The 17,161-nt window shown below is 39.2% G+C and overlaps 1 protein-coding gene across 6 annotated transcripts in view; it reads left to right on the top strand.

Moving 5' to 3' along the window:
* Window positions 1-13,811, top strand: part of AUTS2 (activator of transcription and developmental regulator AUTS2) — a 1,792,114-nt gene extending 1,778,303 nt beyond the window's left edge. For 5 of the 6 annotated variants that reach the window (XM_089668486.1, XM_089668487.1, XM_089668485.1 and 2 more), the window contains 4 exons: window positions 2,043-2,120; window positions 5,712-5,795; window positions 8,138-8,351; window positions 10,481-13,811. In XM_089668486.1, coding sequence (XP_089524612.1) covers window positions 2,043-2,120; window positions 5,712-5,795; window positions 8,138-8,351; window positions 10,481-11,714 — 1,610 coding nt within the window. In that variant the 3' untranslated portion in view covers window positions 11,715-13,811. The remainder of the gene's footprint in view (window positions 1-2,042; window positions 2,121-5,711; window positions 5,796-8,137; window positions 8,352-10,480) is intronic. The other variant, XM_089668488.1, reaches the window with a different exon arrangement.
* Window positions 13,812-17,161: the final 3,350 nt, after the last annotated feature.

The raw sequence follows: 17,161 nt of genomic DNA, 5'->3' as shown, positions 1-17,161 counted from the left end.
AAAAAGGTTGGGACAGGGCCATGTTTACCACAGTGTAGCATCACTCTCCTAACAACACCCTGGGAATGTCTGGGAACTAAGTAGACCAATTGCTGGAGTTTGGGAGAGCAATATTGTCCCCTGATTGCCTGATATAGGATTTTAACTGCTTAACAGCCTTGGGTCTTCTTCGTCGTATTTTTCATTCCAAGATGTGCTAAATATTTTCAATTGGTAAAAGGTCTGGACTGTATGCAGGCCATTTAAGCACCCAGTCCCTTCTACAAAGTCATGTTCTTTTGATAGATGCAGTTTAGCATTGTCCTGCTGAAATGCAAGGCCTTCCCTAAAAGATGTTGTCTGCATGAAAACATATGCTGCTCTAAAACCTGGATATGTCTTTCAGCATTGATAGTGCCTTTCCAGATGTGCAAGCTGCCTATTCTATATGCGCTAATGCACACCCATACCATCAGAGATTTAGGCTTTTGAACTGAGCACTGATAACAAACCGAAAGGTCTCTCTCCTCTATAATCCGGAGGACGCAGCATATATGGTTGCTAAAAAGAATGTCAAATTTCAATTTGTCTGACCACAGAACAGTTTTCCACTTTGCAACAGACCATTTTAACAGAGCTTTGGTTAGAGAAGATGGCAGCTTTTATGGATCATATTAGGATATGGGTTCTTCATTGCTTGATAGAGTTTTACCTTGCATTTTTAGGTGGCTCAACAAACTGTGTTCACAGACAGTAATTTTTGGAAGTACTCAAGAGTGCATTCAGAGATGTGGATCACAGAATCATTCCTTTTTTTACTGCAGTCGGCCTTGTCCCTTTTGCACAGAGATTTCTCCAGATGCTCTAAATCATTATGTACTACAGATCATGATATATTTAAAATCTTTTCAATTTTACGATGAGGAACATTATTTTGAAATCTTTTGGCAAATTTTAGATGCTGTTTTTCACAGATTGGTGAACTGCTGCCCATCTCTACTTCCTTGACATTCTGACTCTCTAAAATGCCCTTTTTATACCAAATCATGTTAGTTACCTGTTGCCAATTAACCTAATTAGTTGCAAAATGTTTTTCTTGCTCCTCCACATTAGTACCACTTACTTTGCCAGCTTTTTCTTTCTCTATCCTAAATTTTTGCCATCAATTTTTATAAGTACCTTATTTTTTTCTTAAAATGGTGCAATTTCTCAATTTAAACATTTTGACATGTTTTCCATTTTCTACTTTAAATAAAACATGAGTTTATGAGATTTGCAAATCATTGTTTTAATGTAGACTTTAAACAGTGTCACAACTTTTTGGGAATTGGAGTTGTAGATGACTAGCAAGGCTTCTCACCAGGAAGACCAAACCAAAAAGTACCGGTAGCAGTTTGCAAAAGACATTTCTAAGCTTCCCTGTGCTGGCATTCATTTTATAAACAGTTCAAACATTCTACACTGTTCTTCCAGCTAAGCTGTACATTCAGTGTGTAGGTCATATTGTATGAGCATCATAGCCATGGCTATACTGCTGATATATTGAAGAATAATGGAACATGATGAAGGCAGTTCTAAATACCTTTTTATTTAATTTTTGCTATCCCAAAGTTATTTGTCGCAAAGACTCACGGTTGTGAAAACCGTTTGCATTAGATGTCTTTGTATTGGATACTTTTAGTCACAAAGTATATGAACCTTTTTCTGTTGTACTTATTTATTTTGATAATATTCACTTATTTAGTTTGTTTTTTAGGCGCCACAATATTGCTTTTTACATTTTATTTATTTATTCTGACACAGTTAAAAATGGGCAACTTAATTAAATATATTCACATAGCTAGTTGGGTGAAGGTGACTATTGTGTAGATAACCATACACAATTTTTAAGAAAGCTAAATATTTATATTTTATTACTATATTAAGTAGGAAGAAGTAAATACTGTTCTGGTGATGGTTTAAATTAATAACTATTTTTTGTAATTGTGCTATATTTAAAAAATCATGATATGGAAACCTGTATGAATCTTTTCCCTTATTTATATTATTTATTTTGCTTTTAGGTGGAGCACACCCAGCTGGTGCACATTTTGGTCCTCCACCTCATCACAGTAATTTTCTTAACCCCTCTGCTCATCTCGGTAAATGAAACAACATATTTTGCATTAATTATTAATTTATTTAACAAACATCCTTTAGGCTCCATGCACAGTATTATTTTTATTAAGCTCCTAGAAGTTGTTATCAGCACTTTTTTTCTGCTCCTAGAAGCTACATAGTGTTATCCGTGGTGTCCATGCACACTATTTTAAGCTAGTAGCATTTCTCAGCATTTAGGAGCAGAAAAATAATTTTTTGTAAAGTTTTTGGGAGCATTTTCCAGCAGAAAAAAAATGCTAAATGCTCCTAAACACTACTAAACTCTCTTAACAGCTTTTTTCTAGCTTTTTTTTCCTATGTGTACTTTAAACACTCTAATAAAATGCTAATGCTCCTACTAAAGCTCTACTATAAATGCTATTACCAGCGTTTTTCATACAGTGTTTTCTCCGGAATTTTTTGAGCTTAAAAAATGCTAGTGTGCATGGAACCATACTCAGCACTGTTTGTTGTTTTTAATAATGTTGCCTACCCAAAAGGTGTTGGAAAAAAAAGTGATTGGTTGGAAAAAAATGTGATTGAAAATAATATGAGTGAAGGCCAGCTGTGTTTAAAATATCTGTTCTGAGGTATTACATTTGTAAGAGTGTCCATTATTGCAAGTGGGTTGGTTTTTAATAATTGTTTTTGTTGGGCATAGCATTCTATAAGATTATAGATTCGTCACAGTGTATTCAGTAAGCTCATATATCATCATTTGCTCAGCTCTTGCTCATATAATAAGTGGCAAATAGATAATATTAAATTGCATCCTGTAATAGAAATGCATCATGCATAAAAATATAGCAAATAAACTAACAAAACACAGAGTCCTTAAAATTCTTTCAATGTACAAATAGCGTCCAAACAGTTTCCAGTTCGAATACACCAAATATTCCAAATCAGTGGTCATTTATACATAAATAAATGCATGCCAATTTCTTTCAATCCAACTCTGTGCCAGACTTCTCGCAGGTACCCTCACCAGCTCTCAAAAGTGTGAACTATACAAGCTACACACATGCTGTTTAAAATGGTCTGTCTTAGCATCACCCAATGACTTTTGTTGCTGTTTTATTTTTAATAAAAGGGTTTATAGTGGAGCTCCACCCAAAAAGGAAAGTTCCACTTAAAGGACTGATCCCATGCTCCCCGTTAAGGATTGGCACCTTTGGGGAGCGGATACCCGGAACTGACAGGTACCCACTCCCAGTTCCACTGCGATCGCCTACGCCAGGGGTAGACAACCTGCGGCTCTCTAGCTGTTGTGGAACTACAAAACTGACAGTTACAGCTATGACTTGCAGAGACATGATGGAATTTGTAGTCTTGCAACAGCTGGAGAGCCGCAGGTTGCCTACCCCTGGCCTAGGCAATAGGAGCGCGGAAGTTGTCCTCCACCCCCCCACCCCCGTAGTCTTTTGGGACAAGTGACAGGTCCCAGAAGACTATGGGACCATTCACAAAGTGCAGCAATCGCGCAGTGAGCATCCGGCTGTGGAGCCGTGAGCTGTAACAGCTGGGTGCCCACACTGAAGATGTCAGGAACAAAAGGCGCCCAGGCTGCTGGGGGGACACTGTAGGGTCAGTTTTTTACAAGTCCGCAGCTACAGTTTTTGTAGCTGCTGACTTTTATTTTCACTAGAACTCCACTTTAAGGACTTTAAACTATTACAGTGTAAATAAAGGCATTTTTTCTTTAGATCTGGATAGAGTGGAGAGGGATTAGAACACCTATCAGTTGTTATTGCTGTCAGTGCCCCCGTTAGGGAGATTCACCCTCTTTATTTGTTCTGTTTATGTTATCGTCGAAAGTAAAAGAAAATCCCACATTTTGGGTTGACATCAGAACAGTAAAAGAGGGGAAATCCTCTAATGAAGTTGCTAATTCTGTTGACCCTGGTGACCCTCTTGGATTCACTCACTGTGGAGAGATTTCCTCTCACTTTCTGTTTTGGCTATGGGACAGGAAGTAAAGGTAAATCTCCCATTGGGACACAGATGGCAAAAAAAACCTGACAAGGGTTATAACCCCTCTCTGAAGCTGGCCACACATTATACAATTTTCTTGTTCAATTTCTTTTAGATTTACCTTCAACTGTGTAGTGCAAGGGCTTGCCTGATTGCATGCAAATTGAAAGTGTTTAGGTTTGACCTCACATTATATGGTTTTGGTAAATCTAAAGGAAAACTGTACTAGAAAATTGTATAATGTATGGCTAGTCTATCCAAAATAAAAATAAAAATTTTGCCTTTAGTTGCACTGGAAGTTTTTCTGTGCCTTCTTATGTTTAACTGTGTGCATGGAGCAATGAAGAGTGTTTAAACAGAGTGTTCTTAAAGGGAAACTACTAAATTAATACTCCCAGATGCTTTTTGATCTGTCTTAGAAAAAAGAGGTAGTTTTTGCTGGTGAGTGTACATGCGAGAGGGCTGACACATAGCTGTAGCGCAGAGGTGGATTGAAGGGAATTGGCATTTATTTATTTCAGGTACTTATATAGTGCTGTCAATTTCTGCAGCGCTTTATATATATATTGTACATTCACATCAGTCCCTAACCCTCAAGGGGTGTACAATCTAAGGTCCCTAACTCACATTCATACATTCACATGCTAGGGCCAATGTAGACAGGAGCCAATTCACCTACCAGCATGTCTTTGGAGTGTGGGAGGAAGTCGGAGTACCCGGAGGAAACCCACGCAGGCTCAGGGAGAACATGCAAGCTCCAGGCCGGTGGTGCCGTGGTAGTTATATTTATAAATTGTATGAACCATGACTGATTTGGAGTACTTGGTGTATGAAACCTACTATAAGATATACTGTACAATAGAAGTTGATTACATTGGTAACTGTTTAGACACTATGGGGGTTATTTACTAAATCTGGAGAGTGCAAAATCTGGGGCAGCTCTGTAGAGAGACCAATAAGTTTCCAGGTTTTATTGTCAAAGCTTTATTGACCAAGCTGAAGTTAGAAGCTGATTGGCTACCATGCAGAGCTGCTCCTTTGTGGGGAGATTTACTAGAACTGATGCACACTGAATCTGGTGCAGCTGTGCATAGTAACCAGCTTCTAGCTTGTTCAGTTAGGCTTTGACAATAAAACCTAAAATCTGATTGGTTACTATGCACGGCTGCACCAAATTCTGTGTGCACCAATTTTAGTAAATCTTCTGTACTTTCAAGAATGTTTTGCTTGTATAGGCTTTTTTTTCGCTCTTGATGTGTATGATTATATTAGAGGGTACAATTTAACATTCTATTTGTCACTTATGCATTGACCAAGGACTGGGCACATGGTTATATATATATTGGTCATATCAATGTATTTATATATAAATGCAGCTTAATTCTTTTGGATGAGAGGATAGCAGGGAGTAGTTGAGAGTATTGTATGCAGTAGACATGTATGTATCCAATACAAATTTGTATTGCAATTGAACAAAAGCTAGAATAAATAAAAGTGAAGCAGAACATAGTGAACCATGTGTGTATGTTTACTACAATTATAGCCATAATAAAATAATACAAGCAATATATCATTAATACTGTATATCAATAATATCATTGATATATATTTTGTTTTCATAGAACCATTTAATCGTCCATCAACATTTGGTGGTCTTGCTTCTGTGGGAGGAAATGCCTTTGGGGGGCTTGGCAATCCTTCAGTCAGTGAGTAAACATTCCTAAATTAAAACTAAAGTAATACAAATTAGGAATGATGCAATTTCAGCAATAGGTGGAAAATATCTGTAACATGTACAGTATATAACTCTTCAACTTTCAGTAACAGTAGCATGGCCTATGGGTAAATGCTTTTCTAGATCATTGCTTATTTTGTGAAAGCTGAGGATAATTTTTAAGGCCCCATGCAAACTGGGCATTTAGCCTTAGTGCTTGGGGCTCTGGCATTTAGCTGTGAGTGGAGAGCACAGATTTGTCACCCGGCCCTGCTGCAGCTAGCCTGTCAAGCTCTATGTTAGACTGACAGTTGGTGCGGCTGGACAGGGATGGAAGGTGCACAGATAGGTATAGAATTGGTTTAGGGCAGTATGTTGCCAGGAATGAATACCCAGAACACAAGAAGTCTTTTTTTTACGGATTTCAATAAAGCAGCGATTTGAATCACTGTCAGATTTTTTATTGCTGTCTTTGTTCACGTTGAATTTAACTGTTTTGGGAAACAGTTAAATCGATAGGCTTAGTTCCACTTTAATGAAGCAGAGATGGCAAGAAAACCTGACAGCAGGTTAACCATTCCCTACCTCATTAAAAATGAAAAATAGCATTGGAATTGGATATACTATAATACCATTATACAGTTGTGGCTTCTTCATTATCAGCTATAGCACTCTTGGCTGTATGTTATAATACCGCATAAACAATAGGTTCACGTCTGGGAACACATTACATGTTCCCCCTTTTCAGGATGGAACATGTAACATGTTCCCACTACTGGAGCAACTGTATTTAGTGATTCCCCCCCCCCGCGCTACCTGTCACTAATTTAAAAAAAAGGGGCCCGGCTGCTTCATTTATTCGCAATATTTTGTGAATGGAAAACTACAAGTACCAACAGCCTTTGTAGCTGTCAGCTTGTAGTTCGCAATTGACTACTACAGCGCTGTTGAGCACTGTGGTAGTTCATTGCCTTTTGTCAGTGTGTATCTGCCTTCCCTTTTTGCCTTACAAGATACGAGCACACAGATACACTGGACAGTCTGCTTGAGTCCTGCATGGCACCCAAGATCTGCTTTTTAGGCACCAAGTAAAAAAATAATAACTGCAGTTTTTTTACCTGTAAAAAGATGTGAATGTATTGTTTTTTTTACAAAAGTGAACTTATCCTTTAATTTTGCTCATTATCTTTGTAAATTATATAGTCCTATTTAAAACATTACCTAGCAAAGGAATAGGAATATATATTAATGCAAAGCAACACTTTAATGCTCAGCTGTTCTTTTGCAAATACTTACCCTCCCTTCACTTGACTCAGATCTGTTTACCGCTGGCAGGAAAGAGGGAAAGAAAAAGTCTTCTGATGTTACTGCACCTGTGCTTGTTGATTGGCTCAGAAGGGACACATGAGGTGGGAGGAAAGTCCCACCTTGTTTAAAATATTAGTTCCGCTTTACAGCAAAAATTTAAAAGTGAACTAACACTGGACACCCTTCCAGCCCCTCGATTCCTGCTGTACTTACCTCCATGGTTGCCAAGGTGTCAGCACACCAGCAGCTCCAGTTCATTTCCCTTTTCTCCATCAGCACTTCCGGAAAGGACCAGATGGATTCTGATCACATTGATGGCGCTGACCAATTAGAATCCATCTGTTCCATCCCAGAAGTGCTGACAGTGAAGAGGTAAGTACAGCGGGGACAAGGGGGATGGGGGTGTCCAGTGTTAGTTCACTTTTACATTTTTACTGTATAGGGGAACTAACCCTATACAGCTTCAACTGAGATATACTTAGAGCTTACACTGCATTTTAAGCAGAGTTCATTTTAAATTACAAATCTTGAAATGTGTCCTTATGCATTTACAGTATATTAAAAGTGTACTACAAACGTTTCGACCACCACTGCCCTTGAGTTAACATGCAGAGAGCTGTCTAACATTATCGGCTACCTACCAAATGTCCTCTTAAGTTGTCAGAACCCACGTACAAATGTGATGACACAGGGCTGCTTTCAAAGGACAAAATATGACTCCAGATTTATCTGGTCCATGATCTCCCCCTTTATTATTGGATCAGGAAGTTTGTGGACCTGTTAATTTAGGTGCAGAGATTTCACTGTAAATAAGAAAAAGTTATTACTTGCCAGTGGGAGAATCAACCTGCTGGCATGCAGCCAAAACTAAAGTCTTTTTTATGACCTATTAAGCACTCTGAGATAAAAACTGTATTACAAATGGTGTGGTATGTCAACTATCTGTTCTTCAAACTTAATATGTTTGTTGCTTATATTTTGTCTTATTTAACAGGGTTGCTCTAAATATTTTTTTTTCTTTTATAGCATCCAACTCAATGTTTAGCCACAAAGAAGGGCCAAATATTCAGAGTTTCAATAATCCTCATGAACCATGGAATCGACTTCATCGAACACCACCTTCTTTCCCAACACCTCCACCCTGGCTTAAACCTGGGGAGCCTGAACGCAGTTCTTCAGTTACAGCTCATGATCGAGATTCAGACAAAAGAGAATCATCGTCCAAAGAGGATAAAGAAAGGTGCGTGAGCTAGTAATGTTAATAAAGCAATTAAAGAATGCTTTAAACTTCAAGGCTCACAAGTAGTAAAATTGCATTGCTGAGATACTAATTGGAGACAGTATGTGTGTGATTTACAGAAAGCTAAAGAATTTAGATGTAGAAATCAAATATATTATGCTACATGGTTCTATAAAGAACATTTGATCAAATTCTAGATATGCAGATAATATAAAGTAACAGTCACTGTCAGCCCTCAAAACCTACACGGTGATAAATTTCTCCCACATTGATCCTCTTGCTTTCTGCCTTAGCGCTAATCTTCATATTAAAAAGCAAAGTCTCAGTCTAGCAAGTCAGCCATTGACAATCAGTGCACCCTCGGAGTGAATAGCAGTGGTGACCAGAAGAATCTCATACAGCTTTGATCACATATTACCAGTAATTAACATCTGTGCTGTAATGGATTCTGCCATCCATTGATGCCATTCACTTGAGCTTATTCCCACAGTCACATTTTTATAAAACAATGCGACAGTAGAAAAAAAGTTAAGGAGTGAGCAACAGCTTAGGAAATTTAGGGATCAAGTGCCATGGAGAGATACAGAGAAGGGTGACTCTTCCTTAAACTAAACCTGTGCAAAAATGACACCAGTTTATCTGAAGTGATGACAATACTCTGATTTCCTTTAACATTGTGCCCTTGTTGTCCTTTTACCACATTCAGATACATATAGAGAAATATAGCTCCTGCTATTATATGAAAATAGAGCTTTGTACCCAGATTGCAAGCAGAACAAACCGACTTTCCTTTTCTTAGCTCCTCCACAATAGTTTGCTTGTCTATGCAGCATAAATATTTCCATGTTTAAGGGGCATACAGCGAAGGAGCTTGAAGGTAGGGATCATCTCTTTTATTAGGCATTATTAAAAGATAAGTTCACCTTTGGAACATGTTCCACCCATTTTTAGAGTGGAAGATGTAACATGTTCCCATAGCCACAGCAGCACCCGCCGCCCCCCTTCCTCTGACAGATAGTATGGGGAGAAGTTTCCCCATACTATCTGTCAGATTTGAAAACAGCGCGGCCGTGCTGGGCTCCACACACGTGGCGCATCACTCATTCACAGAGTTCTTACAACTCCCGGCAGCCTTAGCGGCTGTCGGCTTGTAGTTTTCAATGAACTACCATGGCGCTGTGGAGATTTCTGGCAGAAAATTTGCTTGGCTGTACTTCTCATATGGCCGAAGATATTCTGACAGGACTGCAGGAGACCTGCATAGCATCAGTGATCTACTGATCACTGGTGCATGGCTTTACAGGCTCCTCTGGACAAAAATAATAAATGCACATATTTTTACCTGCAAAAAAATGTTCATTTATTATTTTTGTCCAAAAGATGAACTTATCCTTTAATTAGAATAAAATCATTGCTCCTGCAGTGACACACAAGTGGAATTTTGGGAATAAGCTGCTGCAGTTTACAGCCAAGCCCCTTACTTTCCAGGCTAGATTCAATGTGACGGTGCTCACAGTTTTATTTGTCCTGTTTCAGTAACACGGGGAAACTGGTCCACACGTAAAAAAAACTGATTGAAAAAATAATTGATAAAACAAGTCATTCTGTAATTGGACAATGGGAGAGGAGCGACAGGTGAACAAAAGTACAGACCCCTGTCCAATCACTGGATGCCTTGTATCCTGTGAATAGAATAAAAGATGTTTTATCAATGGTTGAGGGTGGAAAGTGTGCGACCGCGCTCCTGCATTATATGAGATGGCAATTCACTGCAGCAGAGCCTAAAAGATCAAAGCCGACAGAATCTATAATGAAGACTGAGATTTTTTGCAGCTCCAACAGTCTTCTAGATGTAGTACTATATATACACAGCATTAACGATAACTAAACTGGACCAATCTAAAGTAAAAATAAAAATGTTTGTTCTCAGACTTTGGCTTTAAACTGTGATGTGAAATGTGTGTGTCCTATTCCAGTATCCCTTGCAAGAGGCATTTTATTGTATATATTTTGCTCCCAATTATGATGACAGAGTTGCAGCTCTCAGCTTAGTGTAGTATGATGTGTATGTATGTTAAAAGTTTTATATTTCTTACAATTATTACATTAAGCTTATTCTCTTTCTTTAGGGAAACCAATGAGAAAAGGCACTCCAGTCATCCTTCACCAGCACCTGTTGCTCAAGTTAATTCATTGGGACATAATCGCAGTTTATCAGAACAAAGCAGAACCCATCTAAATAATGAGATGCGAGACAAAGAAAAGACCAAGGACCGTGAAAGGGATCACTCTGATTCATGGAAAGAAGCTAATGTGGAAGAGCACAAAGCAAAAGAAAACCATATTTCTGAAAAGGAAAGCATTGTACATGACAATAGAGCTGCAGAGGAAGCCAAGCAGGTCTCAAGGGTACCCTCCCCTTATGTTAGACCACCAGTGATGGAAAGCACTAGACCTAATAGCACTTCAAATAGAGATGAGAGAAAAACTGAGACATATGACAGTCAAAAGAAAAGTAATGATGTCAAAGTAAAAGAGGAAAGAAAGGAAGATCATGACGTTTTAGTCTCTGAGGCACCAACTGTGCATAGGTCCTCTGAACAACCTCCTCCAATGTCTACATCAAATATTCATCCGGGCCATTTAGGATCCATGCCAATGGCTGTGGGTGTAACAGGGATGCATCCAATGAACAGCATTGGTGGCTTAGACAGAACTCGCATGATGACTCCTTTCATGGGTATAAGCCCAATCCCAGGTGGTGAACGTTTCCCATATCCATCATTTCATTGGGATCCTATGAGAGATCCATTAAGAGACCCTTACAGAGGACTAGATATTCATAGGCGTGATCCCCTTGGAAGAGATTTTTTGCTGCGAAATGATCCACTTCATCGACTTGGCGCTCCAAGAATATATGAAGCAGACAGATCATTTAGAGACAGGGAACCTCATGATTACAACCATCATCACCATCATCATCTTTCTGTTGACCCACGAAGGGAACACATAGAAAGAGCAAGCCAGTTGGAAGAGAGGGAACGGTTACACATGCTTCGAGAGGACTATGAACATGCCCGTTTACATGCGGTTCATCCAGCTGCTTTGGATGGTCACCTGCCTCACCCAAGTTTAATTACTCCAGGACTTCCAAGCATGCACTATCCCAGGGTCAGTCCCACAGCTGGACATCAAAACGGACTTCTTAATAAGACTCCACCAACAGCAGCACTAAGTGCCCCCCCTCCACTAATTTCTACTTTGGGAGGCCGACCAGGATCTCCCAGGAGGACTACTCCATTGACTGCAGAGATAAGAGACAGACCTCCTTCTCACACGCTGAAAGATATCGAAGCACGGTGAATATAATAAATGGAGCTTGAGGACAAATAACCTGATTTAAATCAGAGCAAGACTTGGCATACAATCTTTGTACAAATGTAAAGCCTCTAAGAGCAATGATTTTCACTTTTTGTATATTATTCGTTGCAGATTTCCAGATCTTTTAGCCAATTCAAATGTTTGTCTTCGATTTATTTTACTAATGTAAAGCATTTGATTGGAACTGAAGGAAATAATTCATTAGACCTATTTGGACTGTATCAGACTTGTGATATTGAAAGAAAATGTAAATATGTATTTACAATGATTTGCTTCATTGGTTATTGGTTCATATATGCAAAAGGATAGGATGAAAGCTTTACTGTGTACAAATGTAAATAGACATAATACAATAATACTTCTTAAACTGTGCAGTTTACAACCTTGCTATTTATAACACAGTCTGCTCTTACTGTGTATGTTATTAGAGACAACTAAACCCCCTCAACTATGCAATTATTATCGAGGCTTTCAACATAAAGCCATTGTAACACAAATGGATCTTTTTCCCACACTCACACAATTAAAGTCATATTGTCCCTAAGAAATTTGTGTTGAAATACCTGTTACGTTTTTCTAGGCATCAATCTGTATTTAAGATTTTTTCAACATTCTAAACAAGGATGTTACAGATATGCCCTGTATTTATTATGCAGTCATTTTAATGTAATTATGTGGATCTTTTTTAAATTGATTGATACATATTTAATAATGTAGTAAAAAGAACTGGTAGGTTATCTCAATCATAGCAAACATTTCTTAAGCATAAGTAGAAATATTGGGTCCTCAAAGCTGCATCTTCAATTCCAGTTCCACCAATGGATCCATCAATGTGAAGTGGGTTTCTCAGTGGTTTTAACAAGGTAGTGGAAAGCTGCCTTGGCAATTAAGTCCCACCAAAGACACCAATTATCAACATCAATTGCCATGTTTGATGGAACATTGCATTATGCATTTTGGAGCTGAAAATACATACATGGGTATAAACTCCAATAAATGTTTTTTTTGTGGTAGCTAACATAATACTTCCAAACATAAAAGTGCAGGGCTCCTTTCATCTATGCACAACTGAACAATATACAAACATACTTACATGATTCAAATATGCTTTTTTCTACAATAGCAATCATTTTCAGCACACTGTCTATTACAATGTCTGTAACTTGAAGAACAAAACAAAACTTGCTATGGTCAAAGAACTAATCAGAAGACTGATTTTCGAGATTTCAATGTTAGCCATTTGAGCAGCTAGAATGAACTGACTAGTGGTTCACTTAAACAATTGCTCTTTGCACTACATTATTAAATACACCCCGATTTGCCAGTACATCCAACTCAAGGGAAGTAAAATAACTTTTGTTATTGAGGGTATATATGTTTGGCAACTGATGTTTTAATATGATACACATTCTATCAATTTGGTTAAATTGTTGATCCAAATGACAAGTACAAAATTTAACATCACCCCAGGGTGTTTGTTTTCGCCAGTTAGTTCATGATCTGATAATAACACCTGTTTACATCTAAACAGTCGGAGAGGATATGACTTTATCAGAAATAAATACCATACACATTTGGTTTACTGGGTTGTAAATTATATGTATGAAATAAACATAGTCCATTGGTCTTCTAGTGTATTAAAGTGATATCTTAAGTTGTTATCCTGTTTTGGCAAAAAATCAGAACACGGAATAAAACTCCTGACAGTTGTTTCTAATAAGCAGAGATCTATTTTAGTAGTCATCTGAAGGTTTAGTTGTGAGCTTCAGATTTTGTGAACTCCAGATGTTGTGCAGTGTTTTTTTAAAGAACAAACCCTCCCAAAAGATTATGTACACTGGAACAGTAGTGGTAGCTTTCAGTATTGTAAAGAGATTGTTATATACAAACCTTTTGCTGTTTATCCTGTATGTAAGAAATTTCCTTTTTAGATCATATGTAAAGAGGAAAAAAGAGAACTGAAAAGGAAAAAAAAAATCAAAACATAAAAATGAAGCAACTCGATCTTCAGCATGTTCCTCATCAGCGAAGACTTGTGTTATGTAAATTGTGCCATGTTATTAAAAAAATGTGAACTAAGGAGCTTTTCAGGTGCTTATTTGTGTGAAGTGCCCATAATTTATTAGGGAGGAGCTATCCAGGATTTTCCAAACTCAGTCATTTCAACTCCCAACATTTCAGGTGTATTCCTAATGCAAAAAGCAGTATCCAAAGTGAAGCACCATAGCAACCTGACCTGGATGGGGAAATGTGAAATCTGCTTGTTTGCTACAGGTTGCTGTGATTTACACATCTTCATTTCTCTTTGTATTGCTTTATTGAATTGACCTGTAATGCAGTGAAATGATCAGCTTTAAAGTAAACCAAGAACTAAAATGCATATCGATGAGTACCAGCCCTCAGATGCAGAGGCTGCATGAGTTGTATATATTCAAGCAATTTTTATTTTATTTTCACCTGGTAATCTTGCAAATAACATACATCCTGTCCCTTCCTGTCTATGCCTTTCTCTATACTATATTTATTGGAGCAACCATGGCTGTCATACAGGCTGGGCTTCAAACATGTCATCAGATATGTTCTGTACTTGCCATAAATGTTGTGAAAAATATTATAGCAGCCACTTCATCTAAGGACTTTCAAGTTGTATTACATATACATATACAGTGTGTGTGTATATATATATATATATATATATACACACACTGCTCAAAAAAATGGAAAGAACACTTTTTAATCAGAATGTAGCATCAAGTCGATTAAACTCCTGGGATATTTATCTGGTCAGTTAAGTAGCAGAGGGGGTTTATAATCAGTTTCAGCTGCTTTGGTGTTAATGAAATTAACAACAGGTGCACTGGATGGCCAACAATTAGATGACTCCCAAATCAGGAATAGTTTTACAGATGGAGGCCACTGACAATTTTTTCCCTACTCATCTTTTCTGACTGTTTTTCACTAGTTTTGAATTTGGTTAGGGTCAGTGTCACTACTGGTAGCATGAGGCGATTCCTGAACCCTAAAGAGGTTGTACGGGCAGTCCAACTCCTCCAGGATGGTACATCAATATGCGTCATTGCCAGAAGGTATGTTGTGTCTCCAAGCACAGTCTCAAGAACATGGAGGAAATTCCAGGAGACAGGCAGTTACTCTAGGAGAGCTGGACAGGGCCTTAGAAGGTCCTTAACCCATCAGCAGAACCGGTATCTGATCCTTTGTGCAAGGAGGAACAGGATGAGCACTTCCAGAGCCCTACAAAATGACCTCCAGCAGGTGTAAATGTCTATGAGGAAATACCCAAGGACACCATCCGTCATCTCATTAGGACCATGCCCTGGTATTGTCAGGCATACATACAAGCACGTGGGGGCATACAAAGTACTGAGTACCATTTTGAGTTGCTGCAATGAAATTTCAGCAAAATGGACTAGCCTGCTGCATAATTTTTTCACTTTGATTTTCGGGGGGGCTTTGAATTCTATCCCCTGTAAATTGATGATTTTCATTTCCATCAAATGATGGGGCATTCTTACTTTCCTAGCACATTACCCAGTCCATATCAGTATAGATATCCAGCATCATATTTTTCCCCATTGAGATCTGATGTGTTTTCAAAGTGTTCCTTTAATTTTTTTGAGCAGTGTATATATAGGGCCTTTTTTCTCAGAGAATAGGTGCAGGAACTCCCTCTTTCCAAGTCATCCCTTGTCTCTGCCCCTACCCACCTCTGAGCAACGTTCCTTGGTTCCACCCCCTACTCACCTCCCAGCACCATCCCTTTTAAAGAATATAGAACCAAATATTTTGTGGTGCTAAGTAATTTGCACATAAGTTGTTAATGATAACAAGAAAAGCAGTAAAACAGTTCCCCTGCAGCCAGCAACAATATACCCCCCAAGCAACAATGAGCCACGTGCAACAAAATACCCCCCTCAGAAACAATAGACCTATGGTAGCAGCAACAGATTTCTCCACAAACAGCATCAATAGACCCCTCCCTCAACAGTAGATCCCTCCCAGCAATAAGTGACCCCTAGCAAAATAGGATCCATTACTATCAACAATAGACTTCCCCAGCAGGAAAAGCCCCCCCCCCCCCGAAAAAAATAGATTCCTCCAGCGACAATAGATCCCCCAGCAGCCAGCATCAATAGACTCTGCAGCACACCCCATTGCATACATTCAGTCCTGGAGGTGCCAGCACTGCTGTCCCCTGAGTTCCCTCTGAAAAAAAGCCCTGTATATACACTGCTCAAAAAATTTAAGAAACACTATTTAATCAGAATATAGCAACGAGTCAATTAAACTCCTGGGATATTGATCTGGTCAGTTAAGTAGCAGAGGGGGTTGTTAATCAGTTTCAGCTGCTTTGGTGTTAATGAAATTAAGAGATGAACTGGATGGGCATCAGTTTCAGCTGCTTTGGTGTTAATGAAATTAAGAGATGCACTGGATGGGCAACAATGAGATGACCCCCAAAACAGGAATGGTTTTACAGGTGGAGGCCACTGACATTCTTTTCCCTACTCATCTTTTCTGACTGTTTTTCACTAGTTTTGAATTTGGCTAGGGTCAGTGTCACTACTGGTAGCATGAGGCGACACCTGGACCCTACAGAGGTTGCACAGGCAGTCCAACTCCTCCAGGATGGCACATCAATATGTGCCATTGCCAGAAGGTTTGCTGTGTCTCCCAGCACAGTCTCAAGAGCATGGAGGAGATTTCAGGAGACAAGCAGTTACTCTAGGAGAGCTGGACAGGGCTGTAGAAGGTCCTTAAGCCATCAGAAGGACCAGTATCTGCTTCTTTGTGCAAGGAGGAACAGGATGAGCACTGCCAGAGCCCTTCAAAATGACCTCCAGCAGGCCACTGGTGTGAATGTCTCTGACCAAACAATCAGAAACAGACTTCATGAGGGTGGCCTGAAGACCCGACGTCTAGTGGGCCCTGTGCTCACTGCCCGGTACCATAGAGTTCGATTGACAATTGCTATTGAGCACAAGAATTGGCAGTTCCACCAATGGCGCCTTGTGCTTATCACAGATGAGAGCAGATACACCTTGAGCACATGTGACAGACGTGAAAGCATCTGGAGAAGCAGTGGAGAAGGTTATGCTGCCTGTAACATCATTCAGCATGACTGTTTTGATGGTGGGTCATTGATGGTCTGGGGAGGCATAACCATGGAGGGACTCACAGACCTCTACAGGCTAGACAATGGCACCCTGACTGCCATTAGGTATTGGGATGAAATCCTTGGACCCATTGTCAGATCCTACACTGGTGCAGTGGGTCCTGTGTTCCTCCTGGTGCACGTCAATGCCCAGCCTCATGTGGCGAGAGTATGCATGCAGTTCCTAGAGGATGAAGGAATTGATACCATTGATTGGTCCCACACTCGCCTGACCTAAATCCAATAAAACACCTCT

This window comes from Staurois parvus, unplaced genomic scaffold, assembly GCF_062004578.1.
Source record: "Staurois parvus isolate SC_StPar_1 unplaced genomic scaffold, SC_StPar_1.0 ptg000058l, whole genome shotgun sequence".
Taxonomy (NCBI): domain Eukaryota; kingdom Metazoa; phylum Chordata; class Amphibia; order Anura; family Ranidae; genus Staurois; species Staurois parvus.
This window is presented reverse-complemented; position numbering and strand designations above follow the sequence as displayed.